General features: G+C 36.1%; 2 protein-coding genes across 2 annotated transcripts in view; one reads left to right on the top strand and one right to left on the bottom strand.

Annotated features, from left to right (window-relative positions):
* Nucleotides 1-986: 986 nt before the first annotated feature.
* LOC120351483 (ankyrin repeat and SAM domain-containing protein 3-like) lies at nucleotides 987-3,434 on the bottom strand. Its single transcript, XM_039429039.1, has 2 exons — nucleotides 3,196-3,434; nucleotides 987-1,352 (listed from the first exon to the last, which is right to left on the bottom strand). Exons 1-2 carry the CDS (start codon nucleotides 3,348-3,350, stop codon nucleotides 1,148-1,150), a joined length of 360 nt encoding a protein of 119 aa, XP_039284973.1. The 5' UTR covers nucleotides 3,351-3,434; the 3' UTR covers nucleotides 987-1,147.
* Nucleotides 3,435-6,416: 2,982 nt separating this feature from the next.
* LOC111046265 (probable helicase with zinc finger domain) overlaps nucleotides 6,417-17,475 on the top strand; it is a 40,285-nt gene continuing 29,226 nt past the window's right edge. Inside the window, exons 1-5 of the mRNA XM_022331777.2 lie at nucleotides 6,417-7,410; nucleotides 9,218-9,348; nucleotides 12,182-12,435; nucleotides 13,256-13,453; nucleotides 15,148-15,424. Coding sequence (XP_022187469.2) covers nucleotides 6,696-7,410; nucleotides 9,218-9,348; nucleotides 12,182-12,435; nucleotides 13,256-13,453; nucleotides 15,148-15,424 — 1,575 coding nt within the window. The 5' untranslated portion in view covers nucleotides 6,417-6,695. The remainder of the gene's footprint in view (nucleotides 7,411-9,217; nucleotides 9,349-12,181; nucleotides 12,436-13,255; nucleotides 13,454-15,147; nucleotides 15,425-17,475) is intronic.

Consider the following 17,475-nt stretch of genomic DNA (forward strand, 5'->3'; position numbering starts at 1 on the left):
CCTACTCATGTTTGATATTTCTGTGGGTGGCTGGATGGTGGGTGGTGAGACAAATCTATGACGGCCATGTTACCTTTGTAGGCCGATGTCATCCGTAGGCTGATCGGAACTCTGCATGAAAGGTGTGTCCCAAGCTGCACCCTTGAAAAGGTTCTTATGATGAGTGCTAAAAAGGACCTGACTACAGGTTCAGGTTCATTATCAGACTGAACAAGTGAGGCATCAAAGGAATTATCAAATCAATTTATTGTCACAGACAAACACTTAACAATTTGTATTGGCCACGTCAATATTACAAACTATTTCAGAGATCAAACATCATGAGCAATTATCTAAAAATCTAGGTAGACTCCATGTTAGCATTTAAATATTCATCTATAGTGAGGTCCACTTTATAATGACAGTATTTGATCAACTTTGGTTTTGCTATCCTTGTCTATCATTCGACAAAGCCGGTGGTACTGTCCTTTTCTAGGTCTTCAACGATGCCAATTATGTTTTTGAGAATGTAGAAATATAATTAATTAATGCAGAGAATCGGCATCGCTATTCTTCTATCTTTATCCACTGCCATTATAACGTGGACCTCACTATAGGCTACACTATAAAAACAATTTTTTATATAAAAAATTCTTAATTCTTTGTTTAAATTCCCTGAGTTGACACACTGAGTTGACCTCGAATATCTGGTGGTGAATGATTAGAAAACTTTATTGAAAAGGCCTTAAAACTCAAATGGCTGGATTTGTAAAGCTGCGTACACATATACGCTCTTCCAACCCGCACCGAGCACGCTCTGCCCTCGTACCGCCCTCGTTCCTCCATCGAACCACAGTCGCTCCGCCCACGCACCCATCATGAACGTTACGGAAGATGTTAGATCTTCTCGCGTTCCCCGGTCGAACCACTGTTACTCGCCGGTCGATCATCAATCGCTCTGCTGGAGTGACGTTCGGTTGCGGAGCAGAGCGAAAGTCTGTACGCACCTTAAGAGCAGTAGGTACTCATTCCTTAGATTTGATTTTTTATTCCTTGTGTTATTAGAATGAATGTTGTTATCCAGTCCATTTCAATCAATCGTTGACCAGGAATACATACGGTAATCATAGAATGATTGGGAATGCAAAATCAGAATGAATATTGTTCTTCAACGTACCGCAAACACCAATTCCATTATTTTGACATAATTGCGCATAGCAGCAAGGCTGAATGCGCTGTGGCCATTGTTGTTGAGAGCGCATTTGTCGGCTCCAGCTGAAATCAGCTGATCAGCAATTTGCATTGAGCCGTAGTAGCTGGCGTACATCAGAGGTGTCCAGCCCTGCTTGTTCTTCCTTGACACATTTTTCCGTCTAAAAGTTAACAAACACTTAATAATGACTGTGTGACACATTTTTCCGTCTAAAAGTTAACAAACACTTAATAATGACTGTGTTAATAGGTATAACCATAGAGAAAAGATAGCACAAGAAGATATTCCATGGTATGAGTTGTTTATGTTCCAAATTTCAAGCCGATTTTTTGTTAACTCTAGCTGATTAGTGTCGATTACTATCTATTATTACTGTTTTTGCTATCTTTTCCTTGGTATAACCATAGAGAAACAATAGCGTAAGTAGATATCCCATAGTATAGGGCGTTTATGTTGCAACTTTTACTCTTATCTCAAGCCGATTACTGTTGATTATTGTCGAATTTCACTGTTTTGTTTGGGGTGAGAGTGTATGAACGGCACAATATGAGAGACTACCAGTGTCACACAGCTTCACGGGAAAGAATTACATTAACTATCGGCTTGAGATAACAGTAAAAGTTGCGACATCTACTTATGCTATTGTTTCTCTATGGTATAACTGAGTTGATAAGCTGGGCCGTACTTACTGAAAGGTGGGACAAAAATGGAAAAATAGTAGGTATTCAATTGAAAGCCGTTTATTTCCTAATATTTTAATAGTTTGCAAAAGTTGACTTGGTTTTCTTTACCCTATCTTATTCACTTAAATAATACGGTATTAAATCATAAAATACAAACTTAAGACTTTGATGTTGGGTATCTCTCCTTCTCCTCATCGAAACAATCAAATTATTTATATCAAATCAGTTTGTACTGAAGTAGTTGGTGTTTTTGAACGAAGAGTTGTGGAGGAGGAGGAGGAGGAGGAGGAGGAGGAGGAGGAGGAGGAGGAGGAAGAAGAGCAAGAGGAGGGGGTGGAGGAGTAGAAGGAGGAAGAGGAAAAGGAGGAGGAGGAGCAGGAGGAAGACGAGGAGGAGGAGGATGAGGAAGACTGTTGGAGAAGAAAAAAAGGTGGTGTGAAAGGGGTTGGCGTGAAAAATTATTGTGTCTAGGGGCTGCAGGCGTCATATGACTCTGGAATATAGGGCTAATTATGCTTGAAATGCAGTGTACAATATTTTCCATAATCATGATACGAGGTAATGATTTCTATCCCATCTTGATAAAAATACAGATTCAAATTCATAATTTTGTTGAGGAATAGTTTATAAATTTCATTGAAAAGTCTTGAAATTCTTACAACTAATACAACAATGTTAGAGTCTGCTCTCTACATCTCTCTTGTGGGTTAAGTGGAAGAGGTGGTTCTTATTGCCTTAACTTTAAACACTACACATCACCTTGTAATGTTTTCAAGTGTCAAAATAAATGTATTCATTTTTCTACTTAAAAGTGTATATGCTATTCCTCTGACAATTTTTTAAATTCAGACTACCCTATATTGGATTGAAATGAAGAATTTTATGAGTATGCTGCAGCTACTATTGTATATATTAATATTCATTTTTTTAAATAAAAACCACAAATCAAGTTACAATAATTTGAATAAACGTTTCAATTTACTATCTCATCTGATGATGCTCATTTCATTAATAAACAAAGTCCTAAATTTTAAATTATCAAGCCTTGAGCCTTATAATAATAAGAGATTAAATAGAAATTTTCTAAATGCATATCAGATTTGAAAACCAGCAAAAACTAAGTCTTTTGTGTCCATTGATTTCTGTAAGGAATAGAATGAACTGAAATTCATTTAGCTCTGTACGAGTTCTTATATATTTTTTGTATTTTAGAACTTCTTGTTAGACCCATAATTTTTAAATTACAAACAATCAAAGTTGGGGAAACCTTTATCAGTATAGTATGTTTATGTGCTAAATAAAACTGGATTATTTACATACCGATTAATTAATGATTTCACAAGATCTATGTCCTTCAGAGCACAAGCTGTCAACACATCCATGTCATTGGCTTCATCATCAGTCCCGATATCGGTTATATTTTTTGGACTTACGTCTGCTCGGCCTGGTGAAAAGTAAGAAAGAATTCTCTTCATTTCAAAACATAAGATAAATTGATCAACTAATCAAATTATTTCCTTAAAGGATTGCTCTACCCAACTTTACTCCCCTTATCAAATTATCTAATCTCGCTCTGATAACAAAATTCGATAAACATTTTCATTTCTCTTCTCTTCCGTGAACGTTTTCTGTTTATTGTTGATATAATCAGTAGCCTGATTTTTGAAGGACTTATATCAATACTACAGAATATTTATATTATTCTTCTTACATAATATTATAATGTTAATTCTTTTATTACTACTTTTAACTCTTCACAAACCGGCACCACACTTTATATCGCGCTTTGTATCCTATTCCCCTAAATGTTCTAAGAATTTATTTAAAAGAAAATAATTTATCATTATATGAAGAGTTATGAAATTGATTTATTATGAAATATCACCTCCCCAACTATACATAGAGTGAAGAATAGGCTTGGTTTTCAAATTTAGTTTTATTATTCTTTGATTCTATCAGAACAAATATTGAGTGAAAATGTTTAATAGGTAATAAAGTCCTTATAAACTCAAAATAATAGATTCATTTTGTTTTGTTATTTGATTTTTATTTGTAACATCGATTCCACAAGTGTGGGTAATGGATGGAGAATAAGGTACCCAGACCTAATGCTATAAAAACGAGAATATTATTTTCTTTTATTAAGAAACTTTTCTTTCCCATATAAGAGAAGAGGTGGTAATTGAGCCCCATCAAAAACCGTTAGGTATTACTGTATACATTTTTGTTCTTGCGAGAATAAGTAATGTACCGTACTGATTCAATAAGAAAAGAGCACTTTCATTTGATAAACAAGTACGGTAGCCTAATTTATTAAGATGCCTGATCACTCTATATTATTGCGATAAGTGAATTTCATAAATAAAGGCTATACTGTCTAATGAGTATGAAAATATGTAGGCCTACCTAAATAAATATTCGAAAAAATTGCGAGTAGGATGAGCGGTGCTGGTCCGGGCTAGCTGAGACAAGTTTTCAGCCTTGAGTCACCCTGGGCACTTGGGTGCCCTCTGCATGGTCTCTACAGTGAGGTCCACATTATAATGACAGTATTTGATCAACTTTAGTTTTGCTATCCTTGTCTATCATTCGACAAAGCCGGTGGTACTATCCTTTTCTAGGTCCACAACGATGCCAATTAAGTTTTTGACAATGTAGAAATATAATTAATTAATGGAGAGAATCGGCATCGCTATTCTTCTATCTTTATCCACTGCCATTATAACGTGTGGACCTCACTATATCAACAAGGGTAACCGACTCTATTCAGTATATTCAGTCCATGACCGGCAGTCGTCAGACAGACTTCTTTAAAATATAAAACAATCAAAACACAAATAACGAGAGATGGCCGCTGATAGGTTGTTTCGTGTGGCTCTGTAGATGGACTGCCATAGTAACTCATGAAACAATCTCAAACTGGTCTACAAGTCCACTGGTCTCATAATCTCTCAATGAGTAGAGAGGGAAGTTGATAAGTTTTTCACGTACCAGCCTACAAAACTTCCCATACTCCAGCTCACGAACACAAATTGGCAGTCTGTTAAAAATTTTTAGCATCCGTAAGGTGTAGCATTCGTGTGCTTTCGATAGTCTGGAGTAGGGCAGGTCAATGTTGCCCCGTCTCCTGGTATTGTGGTGGTGCAGCTGGCCCCTCTCCTGGTAGGCATGAATCTCACTCCTTAGGAGCCGTAGGGAGCTATACATGTACTGACGGTACACTCAGTATTTTCAGACGTTTGAAAATTGGCCGGTAGTGCTCCAGGTAATGCGATGACGTGATGACACGATGAAGGAGAATCCTTTCACAGCTACCTGCATGGCCCCATAGTACTATTCCGTAGCTTATATGACTATGGAACAGCCCATGGTAGGCTGTAAAAGTAGTTAGCAGGCACATGTTGCTTCAGCTTCCGCATCAAAAACGTCACCCTGGCCAGACGATTGCACAGCATGCCAATATGTCGATCCCACGATAGAGTGGGGTCCATCACAAAACCCAAGAGTTTGACCTCCGCCTCACCATGAGCCTGACCACGCCTTAAGGTGCACAACAGGTTCTGTGTTTTCCCCTTATTTCGACACAGTTTGTTTGATTTAAACCACTGGCAAGCCTCTTCTGCAAGAATATTAGACTGGGCAACATCAGTTTGGGGGTCCTCATCCTGGGCCAGCAGGGTGGTATCATCAGCAAACAATAAGGCTCTTCCATGCACACTGAAGTTGTTGATGAATACAAGGAACAACAGAGGACCAAGAATCGATCCCTGCGGCACTCCATAGATCCCCTCCCTCGACCGTGATTCCGAACCATTCACCGATGTGACCTATTATCTATGTGATCTATTATGTGTTGAGTATACCGAAAACTAAATAGAATGTTGTCTTTCATTGGCTTAATACCGTATATAGAAATTTCATAGAAAAAGTTACATTTAGATGATGCATTTGCATAATATTATTTACTCCATATCAATGTTTACAAAATGAATACAGCCTGGAAGAGTTCAAAGAAAACAATGGTATTAAAAAAATAATAGATGAAAGATAAGGTAGGTCCATGATAAATATCAGTAGGTAGAGGAGAGAGTTTCATGAATATTGTTTGAGATGAAAAAATAACAAGTTTATTTTTAACTTCCACCCACATAGATACTATATGAAAAGAAGGTAAACTAGCGTTAAACATGGGTTAAAAAACTAATGAATGACAATATTCAATGTAATTTTATTTATAATGTAAAATAAAACAAAGTAAATCCAAGCATAATCTATCTACAATATGTTTTGAAATTTTTAAAACTGGCGCTTTTTTTACATATGCTAAGTTTATTACCAACCTAACAAATTAGAAAAAGCCCATAATTTCTAATGTGAATAATAATATTTTATTGATGATTTTCGAAAATGTATTGAAGATTACTGATTCATTTCGAATAAATAACTTGATCGATGATTTATTGATATTTCTATTCTTTCTACCTGAAAATTTACTTCTATAAATATGATGTGCATCACTGATTTTAGTTCTTTCAGCTTTTAGCAGTATTCAATATAGAAAATGGCTGCCACTTTAGGATAATAGTGTTGTATACTATAATTTTAGAAGTTAAAAATGTATATTTCTCTTTTTCCCTTTAAGTATTTTAGAAATACTGTAGTTTCTTTAGAAGTGTATGATCTCGGTTTACAGTGTTAAATACGGATATTAATTGTGGAATGTTTCAATTGTCTACTTATCCTCTAGTGTAATACGAATCTGATTACTTTGTGGTTAGAAGAAAGAAATCATTTTTTTAATTTGTTATATCAGCTAAGCCATGAACGAAGTTGAAATACAAGCCCAGGAACTTCTTCGTCATCGAGATTGGATAGCCGCATTGGGATTATTTGATCAGCTTCTTAACTTTCCATTGACAAAAACCTTACCTAAAGAAAGGATTGTCAGCTACCTACTGGGTCGATCAGAATGTTTTTTGGAACTTGGTAAGCACGAAGCAGTTGTTCTTGATTGCAGACGAGTGATCAAACTTCTAAATGGTTTGGATGGTGGTAGTAATTGTGGAATTAGGGCTCGAAGGCGATTAGTTCACGCACTTTTCACTCTGCGTAGATTTGCAGAAGCTGAGGCTGCAGCTTCAGAATGGATAGCAGCAAGTGGTGGTGTTACTAACAGCAATCCTGAAGCTGCTAGTATGTTAGAGAGAGTAAGACTAATTCTGCAAATGGCAAATGGTCAAAAGAGTCATAAAAATATAATGCCTTTGAGAATTGACGAAGAAATCCTCTCATCCGATTACAAACTAGATTCTCTGATGGGAGATGAAAGAACAAGAAGAAATCGTAAACATCCTGTTGAACTGATTGATGATGCCAGTGAAATAGAATCACAAGATCAAGTAAAACATATTTCCAGTGTAATGCAAGTTCCTGATAACTTCGCTCAACTCAATATGGCCTTGCCTCCTCCAGCAACGTCACATTCGTCCCAAGTGGATGATTATTGCAATTACATACAGCAAAATATACAGCAAGGTTAGTTAATACTTCAAATCATAATTAGGTTTACCTTTACATATTGTAATAGTTTAACTATGACAACATGCTTAATAAGTAGGCTAATGCGAACCTTGAATGTATTACAATAAATGAATGAATGAATGAATTGCGTTTATGTGATGCAAAATTATTATTCATTCATAATTTCATCAATGATAGTAAAAGTAAATTCGTAAAATAATTTTTGGTGGAGAGTCCCTTGCGGAAGGACCCCACCTCGCCTAAATATATAATTTTGTCATCAATGGGCATTACGATTGGCATAATTGAGCCGGGACCGAAAGTTCAACGTGCCCATCCGATAGCAAGGGAGTGACCTGATCAAAAACGTTTGGTTATGAGCAGGTTTGAACCTGGGATCTCTAAGCTGGTTTGCAAGCCCTCTATCTACTAGACCATGGATAACTCCAATCTCCAATGTTTAGTCTATTATCATTAGGTCTACAAATTATAACTTCTTATCATCTTAATTACATTACCTTTCCACCTCTTGAATTCTTTAAAAATATGTTGACATTCTATTATTTTTCAGTTCTGAATAACACTAGTTTCATTACAAACTTCCAAGAAAGATTAAGCATTGCTTTCATTCATATCAGAGCCTCCTATGGTGTACTTTTAAAAATCTTTATTGCAATTTGAAATGTCTGAGATAATTTTCTCAAATATCTTATAGGTTAGGTTTAATTAGGTTCGGATCTAAAAACCAACACTAAACTTGCATATCTCGGTTGCTAGGTAATGCACAGTAGCCTACATATTATACATAGTAATCAGGTACAGTAGTTTGATTTCAGCTGTTCCATTCTACCTTTATACATTACTGCCTTCAGCTCTTATTTTCTCTGTTGTTGACACTTGAAAATCAATATTTGATTTGAAAACCAAGCGACCCATTGCTTTTTCGAGGAGTGAAGCAGATGCTGGTAAACTTAGTTTACTTTTATTTACATTATTATGCAAACTGCTATAGATAGACAAAGCTGAGACATGATTCTAGTAGTCGCTTCCAATAACCTAATAGTAAAGTGAGTTTGGTAAGGGATTTTGTGTCGATTATATTTTCTTCAATCTGCAATAATTGACACATCATCAGCAAAAACAAACACAAAGGGAGTTTATGTCCTTTCTGCAAACTGCAATATTGTCACATCATCAATAAATGCCAACACATTCATCTTTGAATTTACAACCTACAACCAGCATCTTGCTATTCTTCTATTGCTTTTTTATTGAAAGAATCCCTCCAGACTGCAGTCTGACTCCTGTATTGACCAAAAAGGGTTAACAGTGATATCCATCTATTAACGTAGCATCTTGATCCCGTCATACTTAATTTTTAGTTTTTTGGGGATATCAAATTTATGTAGCTGTCTCATCTATATCTTTTATCACTTTTCTATTAGTCTCCTTTCTCTCGTTTCTTTTGAGACTATTCATTCCGTATATCTTAAAAATTCTTCTTTATCAATTACCCACACTTGTAGGATAGATTTTCATGTCAAGAATAACTTAGAATGAAATAGCAAAAGTACTAAAAACACCAATTGATCAAGTACAAATTGAAAATTATTCATCATTAATTGATGTGTTACTTGTAATTTTTGAACATTGCATAACATTTTAAAATTATTTAAAATTTTTCAGTTCTTTGAGACTTGTTTAAAAAAAGTTGACAGGCATACCTATTATTGGTATTAAGCGATTGGGATTTTCTTCAGATTGGTTTACTCCAAATTGATTGTTTACTAATTAATTATGTTTGTTTGTAATATTTTTACAGTTCAAAATATGAAGCTAGAAGATGATGACAAGTTGACGGCAGATGGTAGATACTCGTGCACCTACTGTTGTCTGACGTTCGTGGATCGAAGTGAACTACGCTCACATTGCCAGTCAGAGGCGCATCAAACTGTAAGTTAATTATATCTTCTCATTACTCTATAAAATCTTCAATGGGTTATTATTCAAGATTAGCCCTTGCGCTAAGAAAAAAGGTCCAACAGTACTTTAGCTGAGAATGAGGGTCTGAAGCTACGTTTACACTATGTCGTTGGAGAGCTATATAGCTCTGCTTTATAGCAGAGCTACCTATATAAAATTTAAGCTACATATTGCTCTGCTAGATGTAGCTCTGCTATAAGTAGATTTAACTCTAATTTTATGTAGCAGAGCTATATTTAGCTTTGCTATAATTAAATTTGATGCCATTTACTTGTAGCAGAGCTACATATAGTTTGGAATAAACCAGTATTCACTGCTCAGTTCCTAGTCAGATGCTGAAGAAGAAGGTAGTTCTTGCAACAGCCGCTGCTTTCGCCGGAGCTACTGTGATATTTTCAGCACAGAGAAGAGAAAGAAAATATTGGATAATTTTTTCTCTATTCCAGTCAAACTCACTCTCCATCATTGCACAATAATATATAAATCAAAAAGAAATGCTTGCAATGCGCAGTATCCTAATAGCATTCTGACAACAAATGAGTACAGTATATCTGGTGTAAATCCAGCAGGCACTAAACAGTAGTAAGTAGCTGCGGCAGCCTTCCTTCAAGGACATAGCAGTTACATCTAGCTCTGCTATAAACAAAATTTGACATGAAGCAGAGCTACATATAGCTCAGATTCTCTTTGATGTTTACCGAAAATTTTGGATAGCTCATTTTCTGCTATATAGCTGAGAAAATAGACTTAAAACTGCTATATAGCCGTCACTTTTTGAAATTGTAGCAGAGCTATATGTAGCTCTTCTACATAGTGTAAACCTAGCTTAACAGATCTTGAGCTAAAAAAAATGTACCTTTATACCTAAATCTGCATCATTTACCCATAATATAGGATCGATGGCGTTAAAAACATATGCTACACGAAACAAACATACATAAGGCATGTTTAGCAAGACCGCATTTCCGACAAATCATCACTCATATATTCATCAACACTGTAGTATGCCTTGCTTTAACAGCTCTTGAGCTAACAACGAAGGTTTAACAGCTTTTAAGCCAGCTTCAAAATCATGGTGAATTAGCATGTGATAGTATTGAAGTATACTGATAATGACCACCGTAATAAAAATATAAAGGCGAAAGCACACTGCATACAATATACGTAGAAGAAAACTAAAGTCTGCATGGAGGCGTGAGAAGAAATATACAGACGGACGTCTGAGTTAGTTGCAACATTCGAACACTTGGGGAGGGACTTTTCCTCAGTCTGTTGCAGTGTGAGTTTGCCTTTAAATTAATTATTTATTTTTTCACGGTGCAGTACATAAATTTTATCAATTAATAAACAATTAGTCTATATTGAATAACACAATTGGTGCTACAGTATTTATCGTAATCAATGTATAAATAGTTGTGATTATTCAATATGAGTAATTTCATCAGAATCTATGGTATTTACGTTTTCAATTTTGGATTAATAATTGAGCTAAAATTGTATTGCTATAGTATTGCTAGTATTGCTATAAAACTTCAATTTAAAGACTACAACTTTTTTCACTGCTGTTATATTGAGAAAGTAGTTAATAACTGTTGCACAAAAATCTATTGTTATGTAACAACTGAATAAAATTGGTTAACGTGCTATGAAAATATCCATAAGAAAGTAAAATAATATTCAGTTGTTTATGCAAAAATTATTCTACAATATAAAATTTGAATGTGAACCATCTTACGTTCTGTAATATTAGGGTGGATGCTGAAAAGTTTCACGTAGCCTAATTACTATAGTAATTCTTTACAGGTACTATATTTCTTTATATACAGAGTGTCCCATGAAAGGTGTAAAAGCCGCAGACCATAGATAGACAAAAATAACAGTAATATAGATTTTTCGATATTTTTTAAAAACATATATATGTAGAAAACGTTTAAAAACATCTATATGTAGAAAACAAACAGTCAAAACCTACTTCTAAAGATATGATTGGTAAGAGGTAAGGTTGGTAATCGTAATTTCCAATACGATTCATATTTTATAAGCTAATTAGTTTTTTGTTTGACGTTTTTTCCTTTTTATGAGCGTTCAAACTGTTTGAAATTCGGCGTTGAACTTTGAGCAATTTATATTTTTTCATAAAAAGTTCAAAAACGTCAAACAAAGGAGCAATTTATATGAATTTATTGGAAATGTTTTCCTCTCTCCAACTATATAATTGGAATTGGTTTTTGACTGATACTTTTCCAGTTATAGAAGTTGTAGCAGAAAAATCTATATTTCGAAAACAGGTCGATATAAGACAATTTTACTGTACATTTTTTTAAAAAATTGCGGCTACGCTTGTAGAATCGTCTTCGGCGTTTACACTTTTGTGGGACACCTGTATATAAACATTTAAAAAATTCAAATGAATAATTATTTAAAGTAAGGGTTATCAAATTAAATAAAAATTGATATGATTTTCAATGTATTATTAGTTGGAGTGATCCGTGTTCTACCGTATAAAGTGCTTGCGTAGCCGCCTAGAGATCCCGGGTTCAAACCCGCTCATCACCAAAATATTTTGACCAGGCCACTCCCTTGTTATCGGATGGGCACGTTAAAAAGTTGGTCCCGGCAGAAGTAAGCAAGTTGTAAGTCCCCCATTGACGGTTTGATTCAGACAAGGTGGGATCATGCCAAAAGAGACTACCCACCAACAAAATCCATACGAATTCACACACGATACTTACTTTGTTTAGTCTACTGTTGAGTACAAAAATTCAAGTTTTCACACAAATGATGACACGATTTTGTGTGGCAGGTGATAATGTCGGACGAAGGGAGGGACTGGAAGTGGCGCCCGCCACCACGTGGCTACACGTGTGAGACGTACGGCCTGTGCGAGTCGTGGGCCGACAACGGCACGTGTCGCTACGGCGAGCAGTGTGTGGAGGCGCACGGCGCACATGAGTTGAATGAGTGGCGCGAACGATTCCAGTATCGACGCATGAAACTGCAGCGTGCCTGCGAGAAGGAGCTCTACGGAAAGTCCTACACCGAACAGCTGCTCGAAAGGTATTATCTCCTCCTACACCTCTTCCTCCTTATCCTCCTATTTTTCCTTCTCCTTGTTGACCTCCCTCCCCTCCAAGTCCTTGTTCACCCCCTTATTCGTTTCTTTCCCCTCCTCCTCTTCCTCTTCCTCCGGCTTTTTCTGCTTCTTCGACTTCATCCTCCTACTTCTTCCATTTCTTTTGCTTTTGCTGCTTCTTCGTCTCTTTTTCCTCCTTCTCCTCTTCCTCCTGTTTTTCTGCTTCTTCTTCTTCTTCTTCTTCTTCTTCTTCTTCTTCTTCTTCTTCTTCTTCTTCTTCTTCTGCTTCTGCTGCCGCTTCTTCTTCTTCTTCCTGCTCCTTCTTCACCTCCTCCTACTCCTTCTCTTTCACCTTCTCCATCTCCTCCTTGTTCTTGAATAGTTGAAAATAAACAACAAAGAATCGTAGACCCAAAACACAATTTCAAATTCAAACAGCAGTTTTCCACTTGTAGCTTTTTGCAAGTCACAAAAAATTGAAAAAGCGTGCTTGACATGCCTGCAATATCTTTAGTGGACGGCCTTAGTAAATGATAGTTCCGCTAAAACGTATATATACTTTACTAGTTCTAATTAGCTCTGTTAATTAGAACGTATACTTTCATTGTGTGAATTGTGATTTGTTGTAATGCACTATTCATGTTCTAGAATCCCAATAAAAAATTAGTTTTTTACATTAGTTTTCGGTAGTATTGAACTATTTCTGTAATATATTTTATTGATTTGATATTGCTTTCTGATATGATTGATATTGATATGAATATTCTAGATAAAGATTTCATTGAACTATGTTGTGCATTACAGATGGGTTCAGTCTTCCAGCCCGGACCGTGTGATGAGAGAGAGGGTGGACAACGTGGAAGAGAGTTGCAGCGAGGATCTTGTAACAACAGTTTCGTCCAAGGTCAGCCAGAGTGAGTGGAACTTCACCCTCCTGTCCAACACACCGTTGAGAGCCGTTGCTCTACTCCAGGATGCCCACCGAAATCACTTTGTGTTAAGGTAGGTTTGATGAATTCTCCGTTGTGAAATTCGACGGTCATGAAATGTTGCCGAAAGCATACACACGTACAGGAATAGGAGCACAGTGTTGTCGTTTTCATGCTGATTCTAGTATAATGCCCTATTATGCTTATGACAAGTCCTTGTCACCCCACCAAACGCTCAATGATCGGTGCGGCCAGATCGTCAATTGTTGTCGAGTTATAGACCAACAAACGTGGCCTCCTCACTTGAGTTTGCGACAAGTGAGCGTTATTAGTTTTTGCAAACAAACCGCAATAGTTCAGCATAAATCTACCGGACAATTATTAAAGTTTAGGCAGGAAACGTTATGAGTGATGATGTTGTGTCGGAAAATTACCCGCTAAACAAACTTGACTTGATAACTTTTATGATTGAATGAATAAATAGAATGTGGTCGAATGGTTTATTTGAAAAATTAGAATTGATATAAACTAGAATCGTGAATGGAAACTAACTGGAAAATGGATACTTGTTATAACATTTAATTTTGTTGCTAGGGTAACTAGTTCAGATGATTCTGTAGAGATATGACAGTAACTTATATCTTAAACTTACTAGTAACTTATATCTTTTCCCAAAACTCACGACATGTCTCTGAGGGTAGAGCCTCTTAACTAACTAGGAGCTCCAAAACAACGTTATAGCCCACTTAAAGTCATGTGGCGGCAGCATTTTATGAAGAGGGTTTTTGTAGGCTGGGCCACTAGTGTGATAAATGCCTCAAACTTCACGGCAATTATGTTGAAGAATAATGATAAGTATAAGTAACTTACCATTATTATTCAATATACATTCGTCTTCTATTTATAGCCAATCTGAGGTTTGAAAAAAATCCTCGTAGTTATTCTTGAAAAAAAACATCAAGTAGCCCTGTAGAAATGAATGTTGAAACGAAAAACATAGTTTGTATCATTATCATAGTTTGTTTGCCTCAAGGTACTGCCAATTAGAAATCTTTATTTATATGAAGTATTGAAGCTTTACTTCATAAGAAGTACAAGTAACAACCCTATTAGGGATGTTAGGTATGATTTTAGGCGTTTGCTAGTTCACGTACCTCAATAAAATTTGACTGCTTTTCAACATTCTTACTCTTTCAATGCTCCAAGATTGTACAATTTAATTTCACCTTAATTGAAAAATTTGCATCCGCTTTCTTTGTTTCTATAAAGCTTGAAAGTAAATCTTTTTACACTCAGTGACTGTGACACATTCTTGAAAAGCGTGGGATAACATACTTCAAGTCTTTTTGTACTGTCCATTTTAAATATACTATTCTAGTGTCACATTTGTCACTCGTTTGAATAGTTCGTTAGTCCGTAACATATCATGTAGGTATATCTTTTTCATTGTAATCCGATAAAATTCTGGTAAATTTGGGCGGGCGGTGCTAAACCTCTGAGTACCATTAAAAAAATATTCATTTTGCGTAGTACACCTCACTCGGGCTTATGCCTAGGGGTGCGCATTTTTTTGCACTTTTCTATTATTTTTTAGTTGATGGTTATTTTATTTATCAAATGAAGTTATTTCTGTAATTATACATAAGGTAAATTATGTAAACAAACAATTATTTTTTGTCATAATTTTTGTATTGATGTGCAAAATAAATAAATTTTGAATTGAATAATTTAATACCGTATGAGTGAATAGTGTTATTGTTTTGGCAGACACATAGTGTGCGTGGCAACGGACTCCAACGTGACGTTGGTGAACGCTGAGCCGGTCAACGACCAGGAGTGGACGGAGGGCGCCGGTCTGGAGGAGAGGGCTGGAGGGGGATGCGCGTACGAGCAGCGCGTGCGTGTGACGTTCACGACCGACATCTACGGCACATTCCGACAGTCGGTCGTCTTCGACTTTGGCGTCGAACCGGTGCTGGTCCGCCATCTTTGTGTCGATGTTGTGCCGGTCACCGACGCCGACAAGATCAAGGAAATCAAGAAGGTCGGTAATTTTATCACTTTATGGCCCGGTTGCACAAAAGCCGGTTAAATTTTCAAATTCAAATTTATTTTTAAAAAACCCGATAACGGGACTAAAATATCAGCCTGTATATCATAATTTACGTATAAAGATGTAGTGCCAACGTGCACAACATGTTTCTATGGTACTTTTATAGTTATTTGTATATCTAGAGTGAAAAGTATTTTTCGCTCGTGATGTACACAACATTTTTCCTCCATCTACATTTTTTTATAGAAACTGCAAATTAAATCATTCTAATAACTTACGTATTGGTGACAAAGTTTCCTAACAACATAACCTAAAAACTAAAACCTAAAAACCGGTCGTCTGATAGGCACTGCTGATTGCGCTATCTATCGGCCAAAGTTGTAACAATCATATCAGCTGGGCTACCAAAAATGGCTGACTCCAGATCACGCGGTTCAGATTTGAATTGCAGAATGCAGATCAAAAATTTAATATTTGTTACTGGTATTTTGAATAGAATAAAATATTTTAAAAATTGTATAAATTTTTATCGTCTACTAATATTAAGAATATAATATCATACAAACATTATATTTCATGAGTTGATCAAATTTCTGGTTGTGGTATTGAATTCAGTTGACTCAATGACAGACACCTCTATTACGCTTTCTCATCTGAGCTTAGACCTTCTAACCTATTACCATGTAAGTTTTTTTAAATAGAGATGCTTCCCATGTTATTTAAATGGAGTCACTTTTACTCCCTAGGGAGTTTTTCTGTTTTTTACTACCTAGAGCGAAAAAGTGACACTTTAGTATTATGTTTCAGGGAGTAAAGTAAGTACTTTAGACAGTAGGTGGAGGAAAATTAATTTTTTTTTCGGTTCATGCATGATCTGACGTGCATAATAATACTAGCATATTGCCAGACAAACACTCAACTCCTGAAGGCCTTCACACACCTGAGAAGACGTAGCTAGTAATACGTCCTCAGAAGACATAGCCGTCCCAACTCCCAATATTGAATCTACGCTACGCTGTTGGGAAATATACAGATTGATTAACATTAAGGTCTCTTCACACTTAAAATGTTAGATCTTGTTAAATTGTTGAATCCAATTCACGAATCTGTCCCGATTACATCAGCGTAGCGTACCTTTCAATATTGGGAGATAGGACAGCTGTCCTAAGACATATTTCAGCGTAGCTTAGTGTGAACAGACCCTTAGGAGATACGTCGATTACGTCTCCTCTGGTGTGTAATGACCTTGAATTTTCCCTTCTCCAACCTTGATCTTTAAATAACTTTTCTCTAACCCTTATGCCTAGTCTACAGGTTGGCCCTTTCTAGTAAGCTTGGCCACGTTGGTCATGCCATCTACTCTGCAATGTGTTCAGTGCCCCGTCAAGGCTAGCGGTAGCCAGCGATATATCCATGATAGAAATCGAAAATATCAACTAAAATGAACTCAATAAAATCTAAAATAAACAATTGAAAAAGTGACACAATTATAACAATTAAACTTATAACAACTCAATTACACAGAAAAAACAGCAGATTAGAAGAAACAGCATGCAAAGGTTGAGTGCTGGCCTTCGTTGGCCTTCGCTCGACAGAAATCGGAATATGGATTATGGAACATTAATCATCTCCTATGGAATTCGTCACTGGGGTAACTTATGTCAACAAAAGTTTTTATTTGGCAATAAAGGCAGTGAGAGTATTGAATAACCTGATATATGAATAAACAAAGTCTTGTAAAGAAACTTCTGAAGCCTGAAAACTCGAACGATTCCTTCACTCTTTATTCTTCATACTTAGCTACATGTTAAAATGAATATAGAATCTTTTCCGCGTCTGGGAGCTAATCATTCTTACTCTACCCGACGTGGTAATGATCTATTACTGCCTCAAATAAGACTCTCTAAGACAAGAGATAGCCATATTTTTCAACAAGCCAAAATTTATAACAATCTTTCTTTAGAAATTAGAGAGCTGCCGATCTATGAATTCAAAAAAATAAATTGACAGAGAGGGTGTACTATTCGGTAGATGAGTATCCC

This window comes from Nilaparvata lugens, chromosome 5 (assembly GCF_014356525.2).
Source record: "Nilaparvata lugens isolate BPH chromosome 5, ASM1435652v1, whole genome shotgun sequence".
Classification (NCBI taxonomy): domain Eukaryota; kingdom Metazoa; phylum Arthropoda; class Insecta; order Hemiptera; family Delphacidae; genus Nilaparvata; species Nilaparvata lugens.

Bases quoted from the DNA above. Each gene is read 5' to 3' on its own strand.
- LOC120351483 (XM_039429039.1), bottom strand. From the start codon at position 3,350: ATGAAGAGAATTCTTTCTTACTTTTCACCAGGCCGAGCAGACGTAAGT. The intron at 1,353-3,195 runs GTATGTAAATAA...GTTAACTTTTAG, and splicing joins GTGAAATCATTAATTAATCG to ACGGAAAAATGTGTCAAGGA.